Source organism: Hemitrygon akajei, chromosome 6, assembly GCF_048418815.1.
Source record: "Hemitrygon akajei chromosome 6, sHemAka1.3, whole genome shotgun sequence".
In the NCBI taxonomy this organism is placed as follows: domain Eukaryota; kingdom Metazoa; phylum Chordata; class Chondrichthyes; order Myliobatiformes; family Dasyatidae; genus Hemitrygon; species Hemitrygon akajei.
Window position 1 is genome coordinate 99,240,115 of NC_133129.1, and position 25,154 is coordinate 99,265,268.

The 25,154-nt window shown below is 46.6% G+C and overlaps 2 protein-coding genes across 2 annotated transcripts in view; one reads left to right on the plus strand and one right to left on the minus strand.

Annotated features, from left to right (window-relative positions):
* LOC140729819 (uncharacterized) overlaps positions 1–25,154 on the minus strand; it is a 348,439-nt gene that overhangs the window by 203,007 nt on the left and 120,278 nt on the right. The gene's annotated exons all lie outside the window — the stretch shown is intronic.
* The window catches only part of LOC140728792 (uncharacterized), a gene marked incomplete at its 5' end in the record, with an annotated part of 62,132 nt that continues 41,465 nt past the window's right edge, over positions 4,488–25,154 (plus strand). Inside the window, 4 exons of the mRNA XM_073047747.1 lie at positions 4,488–5,076; positions 9,166–11,637; positions 14,523–14,636; positions 24,823–24,941. Of these exons, the coding sequence (XP_072903848.1) occupies positions 4,488–5,076; positions 9,166–11,637; positions 14,523–14,636; positions 24,823–24,941 (3,294 nt within the window). The remainder of the gene's footprint in view (positions 5,077–9,165; positions 11,638–14,522; positions 14,637–24,822; positions 24,942–25,154) is intronic.

Genomic DNA, 25,154 nt, shown 5'->3' on the forward strand with positions numbered 1-25,154 from the left:
TAACCAGAATCCACTGTATATTATTTTTCATAAAAATCTGCTGTCCGTCAATTTTCATGTTAGTACATGAAATAAAATAAATCTGAAGGTAACATATACTAAATACAGTTTAATAATACATTTACTTTGAACTTTGGTAAGTGAAACCAGGTAAGGGAGTGATCATGGGCAAACACAGTCAGTCAGGAGGGGATAAAATTCTCAGTCTACATCAGTTCTGAAAATTGTAAAACATTTTATTTTATGACATGACCCAGTATTTCAAGACTACAAAATGCTTTGACAACTGTCATATGTTAAAGGATGGGGAGAGCTGTGCTCAATTATAAAATAACAATGAAATACAAAATGGTGCTCAGGTATTAAAAAGGAAAGCAATGTCCAGTGAAAGGTATTTGTATTGTGTAAACCTCCCACTGGATACTGGAAGCTGCAGTGAACATAGTTCTATTTCTTATCTGCATCATTTTCTGGGGTAATAACTTCCTTATTGAATTATGGGCCTTGGCATAAGATTCACAAAATTCCAAGATGCAAAGGTGACAGTCATCAGCGATTATAGATTTCGGCACAATTTAGTTTCTGTTCCACCATTTCCACTTCAGTAAACAATTGATCACCAGAGTTTTGAACTGTGTCTCATTTTTATTGAAGACACTTATGAAAGAGAAAAGCTAGAGTTCCAATTTTAGTCCTTTTTGTTTCCTTCAGGTTTGGTTTTGTTTTGGATTTTAAAATGAAAAGAGGAATATTGAAGATAAACACTATATATTACTGCTGTTTCTATTTTGCTACAGTCTTAGGTAAGTTTCAATATAATCTATATTCTAAAATTATTTTTGTGAGATTTGCATTTGTATTTATCTGAAACCTGTGATAGACATTGTTGCCAATATGAATGGGATGCACGAGTTTCAGGTGCTGTGTGAAGAGGATAGATAAACCTTGGATATACAGAAAGCTGGAGCAAAAGTTCGCTTCTCCCCAGTCAAGCAAACAATACAAAGAACCCGACTGACTGAATAATAAATACAGGATGGAGCTGATAAATCAATCTGCTTGTCTCTTTCACTATTTCAGTCTGGAAATCATTTTTACTTTCATCTGTTAAAAAGAACCCTGTCAATTAAGTGGTGTTTCAGTTGTGGATTTTCTGATCACAACCCATTCTAACCAATCGAAATAGGAAGGGGGTTAGCTAATTCTTTTACACTCCAGCTAAATGAAAACCTGAAGTCAGGTTCATAACAAGAGACTGACTGAAATACCCTACTAATGTTACATGTAGTGGATTTGGTTAAAATTGTTCCCAGAGTTTCTAACCACAGTTAGTTAAAAGATCCTAAACTGTTAAAACACTTCACAGTTTCTAACACTATTAAAAGCTCTCAAACACCCTCTGCTAACTCCTGATCAATTCAAATAACTCCAGACTATAAACATATCTGGAATCCCTCATTCCTTGTCAAATGCTTAAAAATGTCCTCGACAGATATATGAGGTAGGAGAGGGAGTAAACCACTCACTTCTTCATTCCCCTCTCACATTCAATAAGATCACGTCTGATATAACTGTAAACACATCACCATGTTCCAATCTATTCTCAGCCTTAAAATTCCTCAAAAACTCTGTTTTCATCGTACATCAAGGAAGAGATTTCCAAAGGTTTCCAACTCTAAGAGAATAAATTTTCGCCTCATCTACACCTTAAATCAATAAATCATTTTTTTTAAACAGTGACCTCCTACCAATACTTTCTGTAAGATGAAATAACATCTCTACATCTATATATGGAGAAAGGCCAATAATATCATGAAGGATCCCCCCCCACCCTGCTCATGGACTGTTTGTTCCACTCCTATCAGGTGGAAGACTATGTAGCATCCACACCAGGACCACCAGACTCAAAAACAGTTACTAACCTCAGACTGTAAGGCTAATCAATACTCCACCCACGAACCCAGCACACCACCACTACTTTATCATTTCCTCTCAAGTTACTTTATGTACAGACACTCTTGTACCAAGAGTCATTTTATGTAAATAGAGTGAAAGTATAGAAACTATCTTCTGCATTTATATCTATTGTGTTGTATTGTTGTTTTATTTATCTTGTTTTTATATACTGCATCAGATCAGGAGTAACAATTATTTCATCTTCCTTTACCCTTGTGTACTGGAAATGATATTAAACATTTCTGTTTCTGAATCACCTAGTCAAGATCTCTCAGAGTACCTACTTACTGCTAAATATCAGCAGACATGAGCCTCGCCTGTCCAACCATTCCTCGCACTTTTCTGGAATTAGTCATGAAACTCTTCCCTGAACATTCTTCCTGAGATAAAGGAGAACCAACACTGTCACACATAACAGAGAATAACTTGCATACGTTTACACTCAGTTCTCAAAGCCATGAACTTACTGTTACTTTTTGCAATAAATTGCTGTACCTACAAACAAACCTTTTGCTTATTATGCACAATGACACCCAGGTCTTTCTGGCATTTCAGAATTTAATTTAATGAGCAGTAGCTGAATTTAGCTACAACACTCATCTGAGGCATAGAAGAGTAATGAAAAGTTTGTTTTGGATATTGATTCCTCTCCAATAAAAGAGGACTGCTGACATTCCATCTGTTTGTTAAATGCTGGATTATCAGGGCAACGATTACCAATGCCATATCAATAATATCATAAGACATAGCGACAGACTTAGGCCATTCCGACCATTGAGTCTGCTCCACCATTACATTGTGACTGATTTGTTATTTATTTCTGAACTTCATTCTCCTGCCTTCTCTTGTATCCTTAGATGAATTAGGCTCTGGCTCTGAGATTCTTTCTGCTACTTTTAATAAAGAAACTACCTTTTTTTTTACAATACTTGAAATAATACACAGATGAAGCTTTCTACAAGATTAGTTGTGCCACATGAAAATCTCCAAAATGGAAACCGCTAAAAACTGTTGCTCTTTTCCTTTGCTTTATTCAAGTGATTGGAGGATTTTCTGACTCTCAACTAAGCAAAACCCGAACAAAGTACAAGACGTACAATGCCGGCATTACCTCAACACAAACACCCGGTGTAGAGTCCAGCACTTCAACCAGAGGAACCAGCACACTGACGAGTGAATCAACCACAGAGGAGTGCGTATGGGTCTGTGTGACAACCAGCAAAACCACCACAACTACAGACACCAGCATAGAAACCACAACGACTACAGGGACCATAACAACAAGCACTACATCAATCACAGTAACAGGTACACCAACCACAACATCGACCAGCACACTGACCAGCACACCGACCAGAGAGACCAGTACACCGACCAGAACATCCACCACAGTGACCAGTACACCGACCAGCACATCCACCACAGTGACCAGTACACCGACCAGAACATCCACCACAGTGACCAGTACACCGACCAGCACAACGACCACAGTGACCAGTACACTGACCAGCACAACGACCACAGAGACCAGTACACCGACCAGCACACCGACCAGAAAGACCAGTACACCGACCAGAACAGCGACCACAGAGACCAGTACACCGACCAGCACAACGACCACAGAGACCAGTACACCGACCAGCACATCCACCACAGTAACCAGTATACCGACCAGCACATCCACCACAGAGACCAGTACACCGACCAGCACATCCACCACAGTGACCAGAACACCGACCAGCACAACGACCACAGTGACCAGTACACCGACCAGCACATCCACCACAGTGACCAGAACACCGACCAGCACAACGACCACAGAGACCAGTACACCGACCAGCACATCCACCACAGTAACCAGTACACCGACCAACACATCGACCACAGAGACCAGTACACCGACCAGCACACCGACCAGAGAGACCAGTACAACAACCAGAACATCGCACACAGAGACCAGCACACTGACCAGAACATCGACCACAGAGACCAGTACACCGACCAGAACAGCGACCACAGAGACCAGCACACCGACCAGAACAGCGACCACAGAGACCAGTACACCGACCAGCACATTGACGACAGAGACCAGTACACCGACCAGCACATCGACTACAGAGACCAGTACACCGACCAGCACATCGACCACAGTGACCAGTACACTGACCAGCACATCGACCACAGTGACCAGTACACCGACCAGCACATCGACCACGAAGACCAGTACACCGACCAGCACACCAACCAGCACATCGACAACAGTGACCAGTACACCGACCAGCACATCGACTACAGAGACCAGTACACCGACCAGCACATCGACCACAGAGACCAGTACACCAACCAGCACATCTACCACAGTGACCAGTACACCAACCAGCACATCGACCACAGTGACCAGTACACCGACCACAGAGACCAGTACATCGACCACAGAGACCAATACACCGAACAGCACATTGACCACAGAGACCAGTACACCGACCAGCACATCGACCACAGTGACCAGTACACCGACCAGCACATCGACCACAGTGACCAGTACACCGACCAGCACATCGATCACAGTGACCAGCACACCGACCAGCACATCGACAACAGTGACCAGTACACCGACCAGCACATCGACTACAGAGACCAGTACACCGACCAGCACATCGACCACAGAGACCAGTACACCAACCAGCACATCGACCACAGAGACCAGTACACCGACCAGCACACCGACCACAGAGACCAGTACACCAACCAGCACATCGACCACAGTGACCAGTACACCGACCACAGAGACCAGTACATCGACCACAGAGACCAGTACACCAACCAGCACATCGACCACAGTGACCAGTACACCGACCAGCACATCGACCACAGTGACCAGTACACCGACCACAGAGACCAGTACATCGACCACAGAGACCAGTACACCGACCAGCACATTGACCACAGAGACCAGTACACCGACCAGCACATCGACCACAGTGACCAGTACACCGACCAGCACATCAACCACAGTGACCAGTACACCGACCAGCACATCAACCACAGTGATCAGTACACCGACCAGCACATTGACCACAGAGACCAGTACACAGACCAGCACATCGACCACAGTGACCAGTACACTGATCAGCACATCGACCACAGTGACCAGTACACCGACCAGCACATCAACAACAGTGACCAGTACACCAACCAGCACATCGACAACAGTGACCAGTACACCAACCACAGAGACTAGTACACCGACCAGAGTGACCAGTAAACCGACCAGCACATCGACAACAGTGACCAGTACACTGACCACAGAGACCAGTACACCGACCACAGAGACCAATAAACCAACCAGCACATCGACTACAGAGACCAGTACCCCGACCAGCACATCAACCACAGTGACCAGTACACCGACCAGCTCATCGACCACAGTGACCAATACACTGATCAGCACATCGACCACAGTGACCACTACACCGATCAGCACATCGACCACAGAGACCAGTACACCGACCAGCACATCGACAACAGTGACCAGTACACGGAGCACAGAGACCAGTACACCGACCACAGTGACCAGCACATCGACCACAAAGACCAGTAAACCGACCAGCACATCGACAACAGTGACCAGTACACCGACCACAGAGACCAGTACACTGACCACAGTGACCAGTACACCGACCAGCACATCCACCACAGTGACCAGTACACCGACCAGCACATCGACCACAGAGTCCAGTACACTGACCAGCTCACCGACCACAGTGACCAGTACACCGACCAGCAGATCGACCACGCAGACCAGTACACCGACCAGCACATCGACTACAGAGACCAGTACACCGACCAGCACATCGACCACAGAGACCAGTACACCAACCAGCACATCTACCACAGTGACCAGTACACCAACCAGCACATCGACCACAGTGACCAGTACACAGACCACAGAGACCAGTACATCGACCACAGAGACCAATACACCGAACAGCACATTGACCACAGAGACCAGTACACCGACCAGCACATCGACCACAGTGACCAGTACACCGACCAGCACATCTACCACAGTGACCAGTACACCAACCAGCACATCGACCACAGAGACCAGTACACCAACCAGCACATCGACCACAGTGATCAGTACACCGACCAGCACATCGACCACAGTGATCAGTACACCGACCAGCACATCTACCACAGTGACCAGTACACCAACCAGCACATCGACCACAGAGACCAGTACACCAACCAGCACATCGACCACAGTGATCAGTACACCGACCAGCACATCGACCACAGTGACCAGTACACCAACCAGCACATCTACCACAGTGACCAGCACATCGACCACAGAGACCAGTACACTGACCAGCACATCGACAAGCGAGACCAGTACACCGACCAGCACATCGACCACAGTGACCAGTACACCGATCAGCACATCGACCACAGAGACCAGTACACCGACCAGCACATCGACCACAGTGACCAGTACACCGACCAGCACATCGACCACAGAGACCAGTACACAGACCAGCACATCGACCACAGTGATCAGTACACCGACCAGCACATCGACCACAGTGATCAGTACACCGACCAGCCCATCTACCACAGTGACCAGTACACCAACCAGCACATCGACCACAGAGACCAGTACACCAACCAGCACATCAACCACAGTGATCAGTACACCGACCAGCACATCAACCACAGAGACCAGTACACCAACCAGCACATCAACCACAGTGACCAGAACACCGACCAGCACATTGACCACAGAGACCAGTATACAGACCAGCACATCGACCACAGTGACCAGTACACCGACTAGCACATCGACAACAGTGACCAGTACACCAACCAGCACATCGACAACAGTGACCAGTACACCGACCACAGAGACCAGTACACTGACCACAGAGACCAGTACACAGACCACAGTGACCAGTAAACCAACCAGCACATCAACTATAGTGACCAGTACACCGACCAGCACATCCAACACAGAGACCAGTACACCAACCAGCAATTTGACTACAGTGACCAGTAAACCGACCAGCACATCGACAACAGTGACCAGTACACCCACCAGCACATCGACCATGGAGACCAGTACACCGACCAGCACATCGACCACAGTGACCAGTACACCGACCAGCACATTGACTACAGTGACCACTACACCGACCAGCACATCGACCACAGTGACCAGTACACCGACCAGCACATTGACTACAGTGACCAGTACACCGACCAGCACATCCACCACAGAGACCAGTACACCGACCAGCACATCCACCACAGAGACCAGTACACTGACCAGCACATCGACCACAGTGACCAGTAAACCGACCAGTACATCGACAGCAGTGACCAGTACACCAACCAGCACATCGACCAGAGACACCAGTACATCGACCACAGTGACCATTAAAACGACCAGCACATCAACCACAGAGACCAGTACACCAACCAGCACATCGACCACAGTGACCAGTACACCAACCAGCACCATGACCAATAAGACCAATGTCCATACCAACCAGTACACTGACCCCATTGACCAGTACACAAAAAAACACCGATACCAGAGAGAACTGTACACTGACCAGCACATCAACCACAGTGACAGTGCACTGACCACGGAGACCAGTACACTGACCACAGTGACCAGTACACCAACCAGCACATCGACTACAGAGACCAGTACACCGACCAGCACATCGACTACAGAGACCAGTACACCAACCAGCACATCGACTACAGAGACCAGTACACCGACCACGGAGACCAGTACACTGACCACAGTGACCAGTACACCGACCAGCACATCGACTACAGAGACCAGTACACCGACCACGGAGACCAGTACACTGACCACAGTGACCAGTACACCAACCAGCACATCGACTACAGAGACCAGTACACCGACCACGGAGACCAGTACACTGACCACAGTGACCAGTACACCAACCAGCACATCGACTACAGAGACCAGTACACCGACCAGCACATCGACCACAGTGACCAGTACACCGACAAGCACATCGACCACAGAGACCAGTACACTAACCAGCACATCGCACACAGAGACCAGTACACCGACCAGCACATCGACCACAGAGACCAGTACACCAACCAGTACATCGACCACAGTGACCAGTACACCGACTAGCACATCGACCACAGAGACCAGTACACCGACCAGTACATCAACCACAGAGACCAGTACACCGACCAATGTGACCAGTACACCGACCAGTACATCAACCACAGAGACCAGTACATCGACCACAGTGACCAGTACACCGACCAGTACATCAACCACTGAGACCAGTACATCGACCACAGTGACCAGTACATCGACCACAGTGACCAGTACACCGACCAGTACATCGACCACAGAGACCAGTACATCGACCACAGAGACCAGTACACCGACCAGCACATCCACCACAGAGACCAGTACACCAACCAGTACACCGACCACAGTGACCAGTACACCGACCATGGAGACCAGTACATCGACCACAGTGACCAGTACACCGATCAGCACATCGACCACAGAGACCAGTACACCAACCAGCACTTCCACCACAGTGACCAGTACACCGACCAGCACACTGACCATGCAGTCCAGTACACTGACCAGCATATCGACCACAGCGACCAGTACACCGACCAACACATCGACCACAGAGACCAGTACACCGATCAGCACATCAACCACTGAGACCAGTACACCGACCAGCACATTGACCACAGAGACCAGTACACCGACCAGCACATCGACCACAGAGACCAGTACACCGACCAGCACATCCACCACAGAGACCAGTACACCAACCAGTACACTGACCACAGTGACCAGTACACCGACCAGTACATCGACCACGGAGACCAGTACATCGACCACAGAGACCAGTACACCGACCAGTACACCGACCACGGAGACCAGTACACCTACCAGCACATCGACCACCGAGACCAGTACACCGACCAACGCATCGACCACAGAGACCAGTACACTGATCAGCACATCAACCACCGAGACCAGTACACCGACCAGCACATTGACCACAGAGACCAGTACACTGACCAGCACATTGACCACAGAGACCAGTACACCGACCACAGTGACCAGTACACCAACCAGCACATCGACCACAGATACCAGTACACTGACCAGCACATTGACCACAGAGACCAGTACATCAACCACAGTGACCAGTACACCAACCACAGTGACCAGTACACCAACCAGCACATCGACCACAGATACCAGTACACCGACCAGCACATCGACCACAGTGACCAGCACATCGACCACAGTGACCAGCACATCCACCACAGAGACCAGTACACTGACCAGCACATCGACCACAGAGACCAGTACATCGACCAGCGAGACCAGTACACCGACCAGCACATCAACCACAGTGACCAGTACACCAACCAGCACATCGACCACAGAGACCAGTACACCGACCAGCACATCGACCACAGTGACCAGTACACCAACCAGCACATCGACCACAGAGACCAGTACACCAACCAGCACATCTACCACAGTGACCAGTACACCAACCAGCACATCGACCACCGAGACCAGTATACCGACCAGCACATCAACCACAGAGACCAGTACACCGACCACAGAGACCAGTACATCGACCACAGAGACCAGTACACCGACCAGCACATCGACCACAGAGACCAGTACACCAACCAGCACATCGACCACCGAGACCAGTACACCGACCAGCACACTGACCATGCAGTCCAGTACACTGACCAGCATATCGACCACAGCGACCAGTACACCGACCAACACATCGACCACAGAGACCAGTACACCGATCAGCACATCAACCACTGAGACCAGTACACCGACCAGCACATTGACCACAGAGACCAGTACACCGACCAGCACATCGACCACAGAGACCAGTACACCTACCAGCACATCGACCACCGAGACCAGTACACCGACCAACACATTGACCACAGAGACCAGTACACTGATCAGCACATCAACCACCGAGACCAGTACACCGACCAGCACATTGACCACAGAGACCAGTACACTGACCAGCACATCGACCACAAAGACCAGTACACCGACCAGCACATCTACCACAGTGACCAGTACACCGACCACAGTGACCAGTACACCAACCAGCACATCGACCACACTGACCAGCACATTGACCACAAAGACCAGTACACCGACCAGCACATCAACCACAGTGACCAGTACACCGACCACAGTGACCAGTACTCCAACCAGCACATCAACCACACTGACCAGCACATCGACCACAAAGACCAGTACACCGACCAGCACATCAACCACAGTGACCAGTACACCGACCACAGAGACCAGTACACCGACCAGCACATCAACCACAGTGACCAGTACACCGACCACAGTGACCAGTACACCAACCAGCACATCGACCACACTGACCAGCACATCGACCACAAAGACCAGTACACCGACCAGCACATCAACCACAGTGACCAGTACACCGACCACAGTGACCAGTACACCGACCAGCACATCGACCACAGTGACCAGCACATCGACCACAGAGACCAGTACACCGACCAGCACATCGACCACAGAGACCAGTACACTGACCAGCACATCGACAAGCGAGACCAGTACACCGACCAGCACATCAACCACAGTGACCAGTACACCAACCAGCACATCGACCACAGAGACCAGTACACCGACCAGCACATCGACCACAGTGACCAGTACACCAACCAGCACATCTACCACAGTGACCAGTACACCAACCAGCACATCGACCACAGTGACCAGTACACCGATCAGCACATTGACCACCAAGACCAGTACACCGACCAACACATCGACCACAGAGACCAGTACACTGATCAGCACATCAACCACAGTGACCAGTACACCGACCAGCACATCGACCACAGTGACCAGTACACCAACCAGCACATCGACCACAGAGACCAGTACACTGACCAGCACATTGACCACAGAGACCAGTACACCGACCAGTACATTGACCACTGTGATCGGTACAGCGAACAGCATGCCAACCACTGTGACCCCCATACCCAGCACAGCATCCATTATATCAACCACATTGTGCACATATCCTACCATACCACTTAGCACTGTAACCACAGTGTCGAGCACAGCGACCAGCATGAGTCCAGTGACCTGTACGATGATCTGTATTCCAATCACACAGTCCTCCACACCGGCCAGTGCACCCACCACATTCTTCAGCACATTGTGCACGACACTAGGCTCTGTGTCCACTGCAGCCGCCAGTGTGTCTCCCACGGTGACCAACCCATCAACAATAATCAGTACACCAACCAAACTCATCTCCACCGGCACATCAACAACAGTGACCAGTACACAATCCTCAGAGACCAGTTCACTGACCAGCACACCGACCATAGTGAACAGTCCACTGACCACAGAGTCCAGCACACCAACTAATACATTCACTACTGTGACCAGTAAACCAACAACACAGTCAAATACACCAACCAGCACATTGATTACAGTGACCAGTAAACCGACCATAGAGTCTAGCACACCATCCAGCACATTAACCGAAAGCAGCACTTCACCTACACTAACCAGTACATCAACGAGGACTTCAGCAAAGCCAACAGGTAAACCCAGCAGTACATCAAACGTGCCAACCACAGATACTTCGACAAGCCTCACGACATCCACAATGACCTCCTCCTCAACAACCGAAAAACAGGCGTTGTCAACAGCCGGTACAACTCCTCGGACCACTGTACGTCCCACCACAACTAAAAGACCAGGTAATTGTTGATTCTGTTGCTTAGTGTGTTCATGTCACTGCAAACAGTCTGATTTGTGCATCATCCTGTCCTGAATTATAGAACTTTCTCCATATGCTAACTGGCCACTGGATGTTTTCAATATCTCTGGTGTTATTTATTAGTTACAAACGATCCTGCTGTGTTATGTCATTAATAAAACCTGAATTTGTACAACCAAATATTGGTGGTAAAACATGCAGCATCGAGATTACAAAGATGTCCACTAATAGAGTTACAGTAGGATTTTGTTTACTTATGTATTGGCTAAGAATTAGAAGATGGAGTTTAAACCAGGCTAGTGAGAGGTATTGCATTTTGGGAGGTCTAATGTGTGTGCAAAGTAGATGATTCATTAAGCAGGACACTTAATGATGTATAAATGGATTGCATCCTGGAGTCCATGTCCATAGCTTCGTGAAAGTGGCCAAGCAAGTAGATAGGGTGTTCGGGAGTACCTCATGCTTGCCGTAATTGATCAGGGTACTCAGCATAAGAATCTGGAGAAATGTAGCAACACTATAAAACTTTGTTTAAGCCACGTTTGGAGTCTTGTATGCAAATCTCGTCACCCCATCATGGAAATGATGGAAAGGGCACAGAAGAGGTTTCTCAGAATGTTGCCTGAACTTGAGGGCGTTAGTTATAAGCAGAGGTTGGATAAACTTCGATCATCAGAGAGTGTGGGAAACCAAGTAGGTTTATAGAATCAATTAGAGTAGACTGTCAGAGGGCAGAGGTGTCAAGTACATGTATTTAAGCTGATCGAGGGAAAGTTCAAAGGACCAGGACAAGTCTTTTTACACAGAAAGTGGGAGGTGTCTGGAGGGGTTGACCTGGGGCGATGCTAGAACCAGATGATATTGACATTTAAGAGGCTTTTAGATTGGCACTGAATATGCAGGGAATAGAGGAATAGAGATCATGTGCAGGCAGATGAGATTTACTTTGGCATCATGCTTGACAGAGACATTGTAAGACAAAAGGTTTGTTCCTGTGTTGCACTGTTCTATGCTCTACATAAAATAGAACTGTAAAGGTTGTAGACATTAGGGAGGTTAGACAGCATTAGCTAATGTTTGGATTAAACTTCAACAGATTTTACTGGATTCCATCACCTTCACTTTTCCTTCAATTTTAATCTCATATTGCAGGTAGTGAAGTACACCCAGCAGTATGTCTGTTATAAACAAAAGAAAGTCTGTGGGTGCTGGAAATCCAAAGCAACATGCATAAAATGCAGGAGGAACTCAGCATCTACAGAAATGAATAAACAGTGAATGTCCAAATCTTAAATATACATATGTTGTAGTCGCGCTGATATGCAACGAGTGAAAGCAGCACACTGAGTCGAGCAGGGTCTGGTTTTCTGTTTACTGTTTCCAATCAGCATGCGCTTAAATGCCCGCTCCCAGCATCACCTGCTCTCGTGATGTCGGCTTTTGGGCCGAGGTCTGCCCCGCACTCAGAGCCCTATAACAACTACCCTGTTGGGTTCCATCTATCCATCATCTACCAACCTCTCTGTTCCATTATCTCCCACTGGGTATTGGGGAGCCTAGAGTATAATTCTACCTGAGAGATTGCTTCTTTCTTATTCCTGAACTCCTCCCATATTACTTCACTAGATGAGCCTAAGTGCCACTGTGATGTTCTCCCTGCTCACTGGAACAACTCCACCTTATTTACACCCTTCTCTATTGCACCTGAAACATCTGAGTCCTGCAACGTTGAACTGCTAGTTCTGCCCCCTCTCGGTGAAATTTCTATAATGGCCATAACATCTTAGTTCCATCTACTAATCTAGGCCCTAAATTAATCTGCCAAATCCTGTAATACTCCATGTAGTGAAATAAATACACCTGAGCCCATCAGCATGGAATGACATCTCTCCATAGATGCTGTCTCACCTGTTGAGTTTCTCCAGCAGTTTTGTGAGTGTTACTCTGGATTTCCAGCATCTGAAGAATCTTTTGTATTTATATTCATCGAACTTTTACTTCTCTCTTTCCTTTTAAATTTGCTTGACCTAATCTCACCTTCTCCTCAATCCCTTCATATGCTGACCCTATTATTCTGGTTTCCACACTACCACACATGTTTAAACACTCCCTAGAAGTTCTAACAAATCTCCTTTCAAGGATATTGCTCCACTTTCAATTTAGGTGCAACTCACCCTTTCTGTACTGGTCCCTGCTTCCCTGTGCTTGGGTGATGGGGGGTAGATATGGCACTAACAAAGGATGTATAAGGTGCTCCTTCCCTCCCCCAGCCTGCAGGTCACACTCAGACACAGTGTAGTGTCTGCTTAGCCCCCTCCGCTCCCCCCACCTGACCAGGGTCACATGAAGCCATGGAAGCAGGTGGTGGATGTATATATTGTCACTGGAGAGAGTCCAGAGGAGGTTATTACCTGAGGGGTTGTCCATTCACAATGGAGTCTGTGGTGGGAATTGAACCTGGGACCCTGGTACTGTAAAGCTTTGTGCTAACCACTACACTACCATGCTGTCAGCCATTGTGTGTGAAATTTGGACCTTCTGTATGATTGAATATTCCTGTCAAGAAGAATGGTGCATAACATTAGATTAAAGATAGATTGATGCATCTGTTTAGGTGCAGTACAGTTTTCAGTCTGTAGGAAGAACTTGTAATGTGAGCTCAATCCAAAAAAATGCCCATATAAAACTCGTGATCTATTTATACAGAAAAAAATCCATGCCAGAATGGAGGGATCTGGGATGATGATGACGAGGAATGTGATTGCCCCGATCCCTATGAAGGGACCTATTGTGAACGTATACAGGATGAAATTGAAGTTGGTGAGTATGTTGTGAGTTTGGTGCTGTTGTTTTGACTGTCCTGCTGTCTCTTGCTATACAGACCATACGAAGATCAACCTGCCTCCATCCTGAAGCCCAGTAATGAAAGAACAGTTTCTAACTCTACTCTGCTCCTACGTAGAAGTGTTACTGATTATTGAATCATGTTATATGATTTTATAGGAATTTCAACCTGGTGTTAAATACAGTTGGGTGATATGGATGCAGAGAGCAGAACTCTGGGAAATCCATTAGAACAAAATTAATACATGTAACTTCTGTGAGCATATTACATGTAAGGAGGATCCTGGTGAATCTGAATGACATCTATTGTACATTCAGTAGAAGAAGAGTAGGCAACTTGGCAACTAACATCATGGCTCTGTGCTATTTCTCTGATTCCCCAAGTCTCTTCATATTAAAAATGTTACCAATTTCTGGGTATCCACACTCTCCAGAGCCCCTTACTTGAACATACCCAGTGGCTGAGCCTTGATTGGTCCTTCTGTAATGAACGCAAAGTTTCATTATCCACTGGGTGAGGAAAGTTCTGGGTTGTGGAGTGGAGATACATGCTACCAAAGAAGATGTAAGGAGCTCCTTCCCTCCGCTACCTTGCTGGTCAACCTTAGCCACAGTGTAGCAACTGCTTGGCACCCCCTCCCCGAACAGGGTCAAGTAAAGCTGTGGGAGCAGGTGGTGGATGGTTGTATGAGAAGATGGTGCATATCACATCCTGGTTATGTGACCACTGAACCGGGCAGACAATTTCTGATAACGGTTGAGGTAACCCATCTCGTCAAGACACTGGCCAGAAGAAGGCAATAGCAAACCATTTCTATATAAAAACATTGCCAAGAACAATCATGGTCAAGGATAGACCATGATTGCCCATGTCATACATTATGATGATGAGGAGGAAAATTTCACCTTATTTCTCTTCTGAGTGGTCAACTTTGTTGCTTTTTTTATTTTGACTATGGCCTTTGGATGAACAGGGGACACGTTAACTCAGTACCCACTTGACCAACCTTCTTAAGAATTTTATACTTTTCAGTGAGGTCACCTCTAATTTATCTAAATTGCAGACCGAAATTACTTAATATGCCTAATCATAAGCATGGGGAAATCTGTATGTGCTGGAAGTCCAAAGCAACACACACAAAACACTGGAGGAACTCAGCCGGTCAGGCAGTATTTATGGAAATGGATGGACAACTATGGGTCAAGACTCTGCCTCAGCACTGGAAAGGAAGAGGCAAGACACCAGAATAAAAAGCTCTGGGTGGGGAGGGGATGGGGATAGCTAGAAGTTGACAGGTGAAGCCAGATGGGTAGAAAAGATCAAGGACTGGAGAGGAAGGAATCTGACAGGAGAGGGATGTGGACATCTCTTCAACCAAGTCATATGCCAATCCAGAAATCAATTGGGTGAACCTCTGCTACACTCTGTTTGATGGAAGAGCAGAAGTACTCCCTTCCTTTCGGAGGAAGACAACATTCCAGATGCAATTTCTTCTGGAATATACAACTGGAGCAAGGTTTATTTATTCAAACAAGAGGAAATCTGCAGATGCTGGAAATTCAAGCAACACACACAAAATGCTGGTGGAACGCAGCAGGTCAGGCAGCGTCGATGTTTTGGCCCGAAACATCAACAGCACTTCTCCCTATAGATGCTGCTTGACTTGCTGGATTCCACCAGCATTTTGTGTGTGTTGCTTTATTTATTCATTCCTCTTGCAATGAAGTCCATTTTAATATCTGTCTTTCCGACTGCTTGCTTTATCTATTTACATCTTGAAAACTAACCAATGTTTCAACTAACCAATGTCAGAGCACAAAATAATGCCAGACCACAGAAAATGCAGCCTGATGATCTTCCATCAAGCAGAACTGTTATTTTTAACACTGTTCCTTCAGACCCTCCCCCAGCTCTAAAAGTGATCCAAGAACTGCCTGTAACCTGTAGTTACAGGTTACCCTAATGAGTCTGAGGCTGTCGTGAGACCATCCTTCAGGAGGGTAAACCCATCGAAAGCATCCAGCACAGGTGAGGCACCTGGCCGAGTATTAAAGATCTGTGCTGATCAACTGGCTGGTGTGTTCACTGAGATATTTAACCTCTTGCTTCATCAGTCAGAGGTACTCACCTGCTTCAATTATACCGGTGCCTAAGAAGAGCGTGGTAAGCTGCCTCAATGACTATCGTCCAGTAGCACTTACATCCACAGTGATGAAGTGTTTTGAGAGGTTGGTGATGAAACATCAATTCTGCTGAGAAGTGACTGGGATCCACTCCAGTTTGCCTACTGACACAACAGGTCCACAGCAGATGCCAGCTCATTGGCTCTTCACACAACCCCGGATCATCTGGACTGCAAAGATGCACGAATCAGGATGCTATTTACAACTACAGCTCAACATTCAATACCATCATCCCCTCAAAATGAATCAATAAGCTTCAAGACCTGGGCCGTAATATCTCTTTGATTTCCTGACTGGCAGAGCTCAGAGAGTTCAGATTGGCAACAACATCTCCTCTACGATCTCCATCAGCACAGGTGTATCACAAGGCTGTGTGCTTAGCCCCCTGCTCCACTCACTTTACACTTATGACTGTGTGGCTAAGCACTGCTCCAGCTTTGAGCAGCACTCAGTTGGAGATTGGAGATCAGAAGCCTGAGAAGATGTAGTTCACTCAGGTTCGCCAACTGAGCAGAAAAGCAGTGACTCATGGTAGTTTGGAGCTTTGAGCATTTGGAATTGATTAGCAAGAACAAATTAAAGTAAGTCAGGGCAAGTGGAGTGGCCATTGTTGGAGTGGCATGTTAGATTGGAGATTTTGAGGCTTTTGCTCTTTGAGGTTTCAGTCAGAGAAGGCAAAAAAGTTGCAGTTAGAGTTTTTTCTCCCCTCCCTCACAGTTTATTATTTTTCCTTTTGTATATTTGCCAGAAGTCATGGTCCATGTTGGTACATAGGCAGGGAGTGTGTCGAGGTTCTGCAAAGCGAGTTCAGGGAGATAAGTGCTACATTAAAGGGCAGGACCTCCAGAGTTGTGATCTCAAGATTGCTACCCATGCTAGTAAGGCCAGCAATAGGAAGATTATACAGTTTACCTAGTGGCTAAGGGTGTGCAGTGAACACTTTGCCACTGGTGATCACAATACCATTTGTTTCAAAGTAAATATTCAAAAAGGTAGGTTGGTACGTGGGTAGAGGTTCTAAATGGAAGAAAGCCCAATGTTGATGGTTTCAGAAGTGATCTGGCAAGTGTGGATTGTGGCAGGCTGTTTTCTGGCAAAGATATGTTTGAAAAAGGTGGGGGGGGGGGTTCCTTCAAAAGTGAACATTTTGAGAGTACAAAGCTTGTATGTGTTCATCAGAATAATTAGTAAAGATAACAGGTGTAGGGAACCTCGATTTTCAAGAGATTTTGAGGTCTTGGTTGAAAAAAAGAGGAGGTGCATGCAGATATAAGCAGGTAGGAACAAATGAGATGCTTATGGAGTATAAGAAATGCAAGAGAACCCTTAAGAAAGAAATGAGGAGGGTCAGAACAAGGCATGAAGTTGCTCTAGCAGACAAGCTGAAGGAGAATTCTAAGGGATTCTACAGATATGTTAAGAGCAGATGGACTGCAAGGGACAAAATTTGTCCTCTGGAAGATTAGAATGGTAATCCATGTGTGGAGATAAAAGAGATGGGGACCTTACATGGAAGTTTTTGCATCTCCATTTCCTCAGGAGATGGATACAGAGTCTATAGAAGGGAGGCAGAGTGGCATTAACTTAATGCAACCCATGCAGATTGCAGAGGAGGAGGGGTTTGCTGTCCTGATGCAAATTAGGGTAAATAAATCCCCAGGGCCTGACAAGGTGCCTCTTTGGACCCTGGGAGATGCAAATGCAGAAATTACCGGGGCCCTCGCAAAGATATTTAAATCATCCTTGGCGACAGGTGATTGGTGGATAGATTGAGGATTGGTGAATAGCCGATGTTCTTCCACTGTTTACAAAAGGCTCTAAGAATAAGCCAGGAAATTGAAGGCTGGTGAGCCTGACATCAGTACTGGGAAAGTTATTGGAAGGTATTCTAAGTGACCGGATATACGAATACATGGATAATCAGCATGGCTTTGTGTGTCGTAGGTCATTTCTAACCAATCATACAGAGTTTTTTCAGGAAGCTATAGGGAAAGTGGATAAAGTCAAGGCGATGGATGTTGTCTGCATGGACTTTAGCAAGGCATTTGACAAAGTCCCGCATGGGAGGTTGATTAAGAAGGTTCAGTTGCTCAGCATTCAAGATGAGGCAGTAAATTGAATTAGACGTTGGCTTTGTGGGAGAAGACAGAGTTGTAGTAGATGATTGCCTCTGACCCGAGGCCTGTGACTAGTGGAGTGCCACCGAGATCCGTTGTTGTCTGTCATCTATATCAGTGATCAGGCTGATAATGTGATTAACTGGATCGGCAAATTTACAGATGACACCAAGACTGGGGTCATAGTGGGCAGCAAGCACGGCTATCATGGCTTGCAGAGGGATCTGCATCAGCTAGGAAAATGGGCTGAAAATAGCAGATGGAATTTAATGCAGACAAGTGCGAGGTGTTGCTCATTGATAGGAATAACCAGGGTAGGTCTTAAACAATGAACTGTAAGGCACTGAGGAGTATGGTAGAACAAAGGGATCTGGGAATACAGGTCCATTAAACTTGGTGTCATAGGTAGATCAGGTCATAAAGAAAGCTTTTGGAATAGTGTCCTTCATAAATCAATGTATTGAGTGCAGGAGTTGGGATGTTATGTTGAAGTTGTATAAGACATTGGTGAGGTCTAATTTAAAGTATCGTGTGCAGTTTTGGTGACCTCCCAACAAGAAAGATGTAAATAAGGTTGAAAGAGTACAGAGAGAATTTACAAGGATGTTGCTGGATTGGATGATTGAATAGGTTCGTACTTTATTCATTGGAATGCAGAAGACTGAGGGGAGATTTGATAGAGATATATAAAATTAAGAGGAGTTCAGATGGAATAAATGCAAGCAGGCTTTTTCACTGAGGATGGGTGGGACTATAACCAGAAGTCATGTGATAAGTGACAGGTGACATGCTTAAGGGAACATGAGAGGAACTTCTTCACTCAGAGGGTCGTGAGAGTGTGGAATGAGCTGCCAGCAGAAGTGGTGCATGTGAGCTCAATGTCAATGTTTAAGTTTTGGATAGCTACATGGATGGTAGGGGGATAGGGTGCTTTAGTCTCAGTGCACAGTGATGGGAGTAGGCAGTTCAAATGGTTTGGCATGGTCTAAATGTGCTGAAGAGCCTGTTTCTGTGCTGTACTTTTATAGGACTATGACTCAATGCTATATTTAAATTAGCTACTGTTGATGGCTTCTCAAAGGCAGTGACGCATCAGCATTCAGGAGGGAGATTGAAAATCTGACCAAGTGGTTCCACAACAACAATGTCTAAGAATGTCAGCAAAACCAAGGAGCTGATTATTGACTTCAGGAGGAGGAACCAAGAGGACCATGATCCAGTCGTCATCGGGGGTTCAGAGTTGGAGTGGGTCAGCAACTTTAAATTCCACACTGTTATCATTTCCTTTGCAATTGAGAAGAGAGCAGGGCAGTGTCACGTCACTACCTCCTTTGAAGTTTGTAAAGATTTGGCATGACATCTGAAACTTTGACCAACTTCCATAGATGTGTACTGGAGAGTATATTGACTGGCTGTGTCACAGCCTGAAAATGGAAACACCAATGCCCTGTGAAAAGTAGTGGATATGGCCCAGTCCATCAGGGGTAAAGCCCTCCCCACCACTGAGGGCATCTATGTGGACCACCATCACAGAAAAGCATCATCCATCATCAGAGACCCCCACCACTCAGTTCATGTTGTCTTCTGCTGTTGCCATCAAGGTGTAGGAGTTTCAGGACTCAATCACCAGGTTCAAGAACAGTTACTATCCCTAAATCATCAAACTCTTGAACCAGTAAGGATAATTTCATTCAACTTTACTTTCCTCATCACTGAACAGTTTATTTATTATTTATTTTTCTTACTTTTGTCTTTGCACAGTTTGTTGCCTTTTGCACAGTGGTTGTTTGTTCGCCCTGTTGGTGCATGATTTCATTGATTCTATTAAGGTTATTAGATTTACTGATTTACCCACAAGAAAATGAATCTCAGGCTTGTATATGCTGACATACTGTATACTGTATGTACTCTGAACTTTGAGTTTCTGTAAACTGGAAAGACTGCAGCTAAGATTGCTGTCAACTGAGATTGCAAAAGTTGCCATGGTAGGGTAATTGGTTAGAGAGTAGTACAGATCTTAGTTAACTTACATAATAGTTAGAATTAATAGGTAGTTCAGGTCGACGAGAGATAAAGACAGGCTGGATGACAGGAGATGTTGGACCACAAACCGTTAACCTGTATTTGCTTCAGTGATGTGCGACTTGAGTCTCAGGAATGCAGGTACTGCACCTGTAAGAGACCGGATGACACCCCGGTCTTCAGAACACCACCATGTTTCAGTTTACAACCACAAAAAAAACATCTTGCTTTCCATCACTCTTCAAATGTTCTACTGTAAACACACAGTTTCCAAATGATAACGGCTTTGACCAAAGGAGCAGGCTTTTACAGAAATCGAAGGTCTATCCCTGCCGGTGCTGCTGGTATTTTCTATTTGGTTCAGTTATGTTTTCTTCCACATCAACACCATGGTCATTGACTGATGTCCCTTGGGTCTTGGATATTCAGAGCCTGTGCACATCAGAGTTGGAGAGCACCGTGATCAATTCCTCCTGATCAACTCGCCCAACACTCCTCTCATCCTGGTTACTCCTGATTCACCAGTCACAACCCTCTTCACCTGTTTGTCAGGTGCACTGCTGAGTTGGCGAACCACTTGTCAGACTTCCTGCCTACAACCCCAGTTGACTTCAACCCATAAATCTGTGGAAACGGAGGAAATCTTCTACCTCACCAAACTCCCACAGGAATATCACAACTTAGCATTGCCCTCAGTAGAAAGAAAGCCAGCACCCTGCCACCTCACAGATCAGATGACTGACCACTTCCTGGATACCAGCCCTTCCTGAGGCCATCAGTTCTCACTCTCCACCTAAGGCCAAAGCCGTGAATCACTGCATCACTGAAGGGCTACAGTGTGACTTTATTTACCCATCCCTGTCCCCAGTCAGTGCAGGATTCTATGTCAAAATGAAAGATGGGGGAGGGGTCTTCATCTCTGCATTGACTACTGTGGACTGCACAAAGTCACCATGAAGTACTCCTACCCTCTGCCCTTGATGGTAGTGCATTTGAAACCCTCCACGAGACCAAGATCTTCAAAAACTGGATCTACAGAGCACGTACAACCTGATCCATCTCCGACAGGGAGAAGAGTGGAAGGCACATACATGACACCTACTGGCCACATTGAATACTTGGAGATGCCTTTCGATCTTTTCAACAGTCCAAACTCTCATTAATGAGACTCTCTGAGAATGCTACACAGGTATGCATTCATCTACCTTGATGACATCCTCATCTTCTCCAAGAACTTCCCTGGACTCCAACTGTCATATTTGTTCAGCCCTTCAGCATCTCCTCAAAACAACTGTACTGTAACTCAGAAAAATGCCAGCTCCAAACCCCAGTTATTTCCTCCCTGGCTAATGTCCTTTCCCCTCAAGGCATAACCATGGACCCAGAGAAGGAGTGTGCCGACTCGACCGTGCTCCCTCAAACAGCCTTCTTGGGCTTCTTTGACATCTACCATTGTTTTATCAGGAACTACAGCCAAGTCGATGCTTCTCCACCTCATTCACCAAGTCACCTACCTCATGAATCACCTGGTCTGCTACTGCCATCAGGGAGTTTTCGAGGAGCTCGAGACACTTCATTATCACTCCTATTCTCTGCCATACAAACCCCTCTGGAAGTTAGAGGCAGATGCATTTGACATGGTCACTGTTCTTTCCCAGTGAGGACTGAATGGGAAGATACAACATTGTGCAGGTTCAACACTACACCACACTGCTATGAACTAGGAGACAGCCAGCTATTCACCAAGCCCTTCCTGATCTGGACTGACCACCAGAACCTCATATCCATACAGCAGATCCACAAACTGGACCTTCTTCTTCAAACAATTCAACTTCACCACCTCCTCCCAACCCATTTCCCAGTTGAAATGGAGACCGATCCTCTCACCCCATCATCCCATCCTACAGATCCTTACACTGATCATCTGGAATCTTGAGAGCCGGTCCCTACAGCATGAGCCTGACCCAGCCAGCACACCTGACAGTGTATCTGCTGGTGGCTGTGTACTCTGTGCACTCCAGTGGGCCCACTACTTGGCCCTCTCCAGCCATCAACACACATGATGGACTCCAGATTTTCTGCAATGCCAGCTCTGGTGGCCCATCATGATTAGTTTGCTGCTGCCTGCCCTCAGTGCACCAGTCCAACTCCTCCAACCAGCGGCTCTCTGGACTCCTGCGGTCCCTACCGGGCACTCGACATCCATGGCCATGGACCGTCATGGGTTTGCTACTTCCCAATGGGGTAACGGTGATTGTAAGAGTGGCGGAGCAGTTTTCCAAGGTGGCCCACTTCATTGCTCTCCCCAAGCTTCAATCAACCACTGAGAGAACGGACTTGGTTCTGCAACATGTTGTTCACCTCCACGGCTTTCCTCAGGACGTTGTATCAGACCAGGGCACGTAATTCGTCTCCTGCTTCTGTCGTGCCACTGCTCATCCTCCACATTTCAGTGAGTGTGTCCTCTGGCCATCATCCACAGACCAACGGACAGTCAGAAAGAGCAAATCAGCAAGTGGCGAGGTTTCTGTGACACTTTGCCCATGGAAGAAGCATTAGGTCTAGGCTGAGTTGTCCCACAACTTAGACTCTTATTCTGCCACGGAATGTCACTCTGCAGAGTTTCATGGCCACCAGCCCCTGTTGTTCCTGACGGAGGTGCTGACAGTGGAGGTCCCATCCACCAGGGCACTGGTTTGTCAGTGTGTGAATACCTGGAGGAGGACACATGAGAGCCGCCCTAGCTGCCAACCATGCCTATTGCCACCAAGCTAACTCTGATCGGTGCCCAGCCAGACTGCTCTGGCTTGGGGACTGTGTCTGGCTGTCAGGCCAAGAACTGCCCTGCCCTGCACACTGACTTTCACAAGCTCACCTCAGTTCAATGGTCCCTTCAAGATCACCCATCGCATCAATCAGGTCACTTACTGTCTCCAGCTGTCGCCATCCCTCCAAATCTCACCTACCTTCCATATGTCTTGACTGAGACCCATTAACCACTGAACCCACTGGAGCCCACTCCAGAATCTAGGATGGCAGAATGTGGTCCAATGTACACGATTTGCTGCTTGATGGATTCACGTCACCATAGACAGGGTGTGCAGTACCTGGTTGACAGGTTAGCGTAGGCCCAGAGGAGATGTCTTAGGTGCTGTCTAGTTACATCATTGATCCGCCAGCACCTCTCTTACAGCCAGTCATTTCAGAATCATAATCAGGTTTAATATCAATGGTATGTCATGAAATGTGTCGTTATACAGCAGCAGTACATTGCAATACAAAATATTAAAAACTTTAAATTACAGTGAATATATATATACACACACAAAATAGTTAAATTAAATAATTAGTGCAAAAAAGTAGTGAGGTAGTTGATGCACCATCAATAACTCTCTGAGACGTGAGACGAGATATAGGCTTTTATTGACTGGAAGAAAGAACAAGCAACAAGCAGCAATTGACCACCATACTACACCCTGGAGACTGAGGGCAGATCTCAGGCCCCAATCACCTTTATACCGGGGTCTGTGGGAGGAGCCACAGGAGCAGTCAGCGGTGGGGGGGGGGGGGGGGGGGCGTGTCCAGACAGGTATATATAGTTCACCACAGTAGTGTTCTGGATCAATGTCATTCAGAAATCGGAAGGCTGAGGGGAAGAAGCTGTGTGCCTTCAAGCTCCTGTATCTCCTTCCTCATGGCAGCAATGAGAAGAAGGCATGTCCTGGGTGATGGGGGTCCTTAATTTCCAGTTCATTGCAAGCTACTGTGTCAAAAGAATTTATCCCCTATTTAATTTTGGCTGATGTGTGATTGAATAAATTGTAACTGATGATTTACAGATGAAGTTGAAGCCAGTGTTGATGTCAATCTCAGGATAACGAATCAGAATTTTTCAGCAGAGCTGGAGAATGAGAACTCACCAGAATACAAAAACTTCTCGAGAGACTTTGCAGATCAGGTTAGTCAAGTGCCATCCCTCCTGTAATTACTGTGCTCCCAATGGTAACATGTATCAGCTTAACATTACTTCCTTGCTTTCACAATCAATCCCACCATGTATTAAAGTTATTTGATTATTGATATTTTTCCTGTCATATCCACATTGACTTTCTTTAATCAGTGCCAATTGTCGAAGTGATTCAGTCTAATCATTCCTAATAGAATCCTCCCA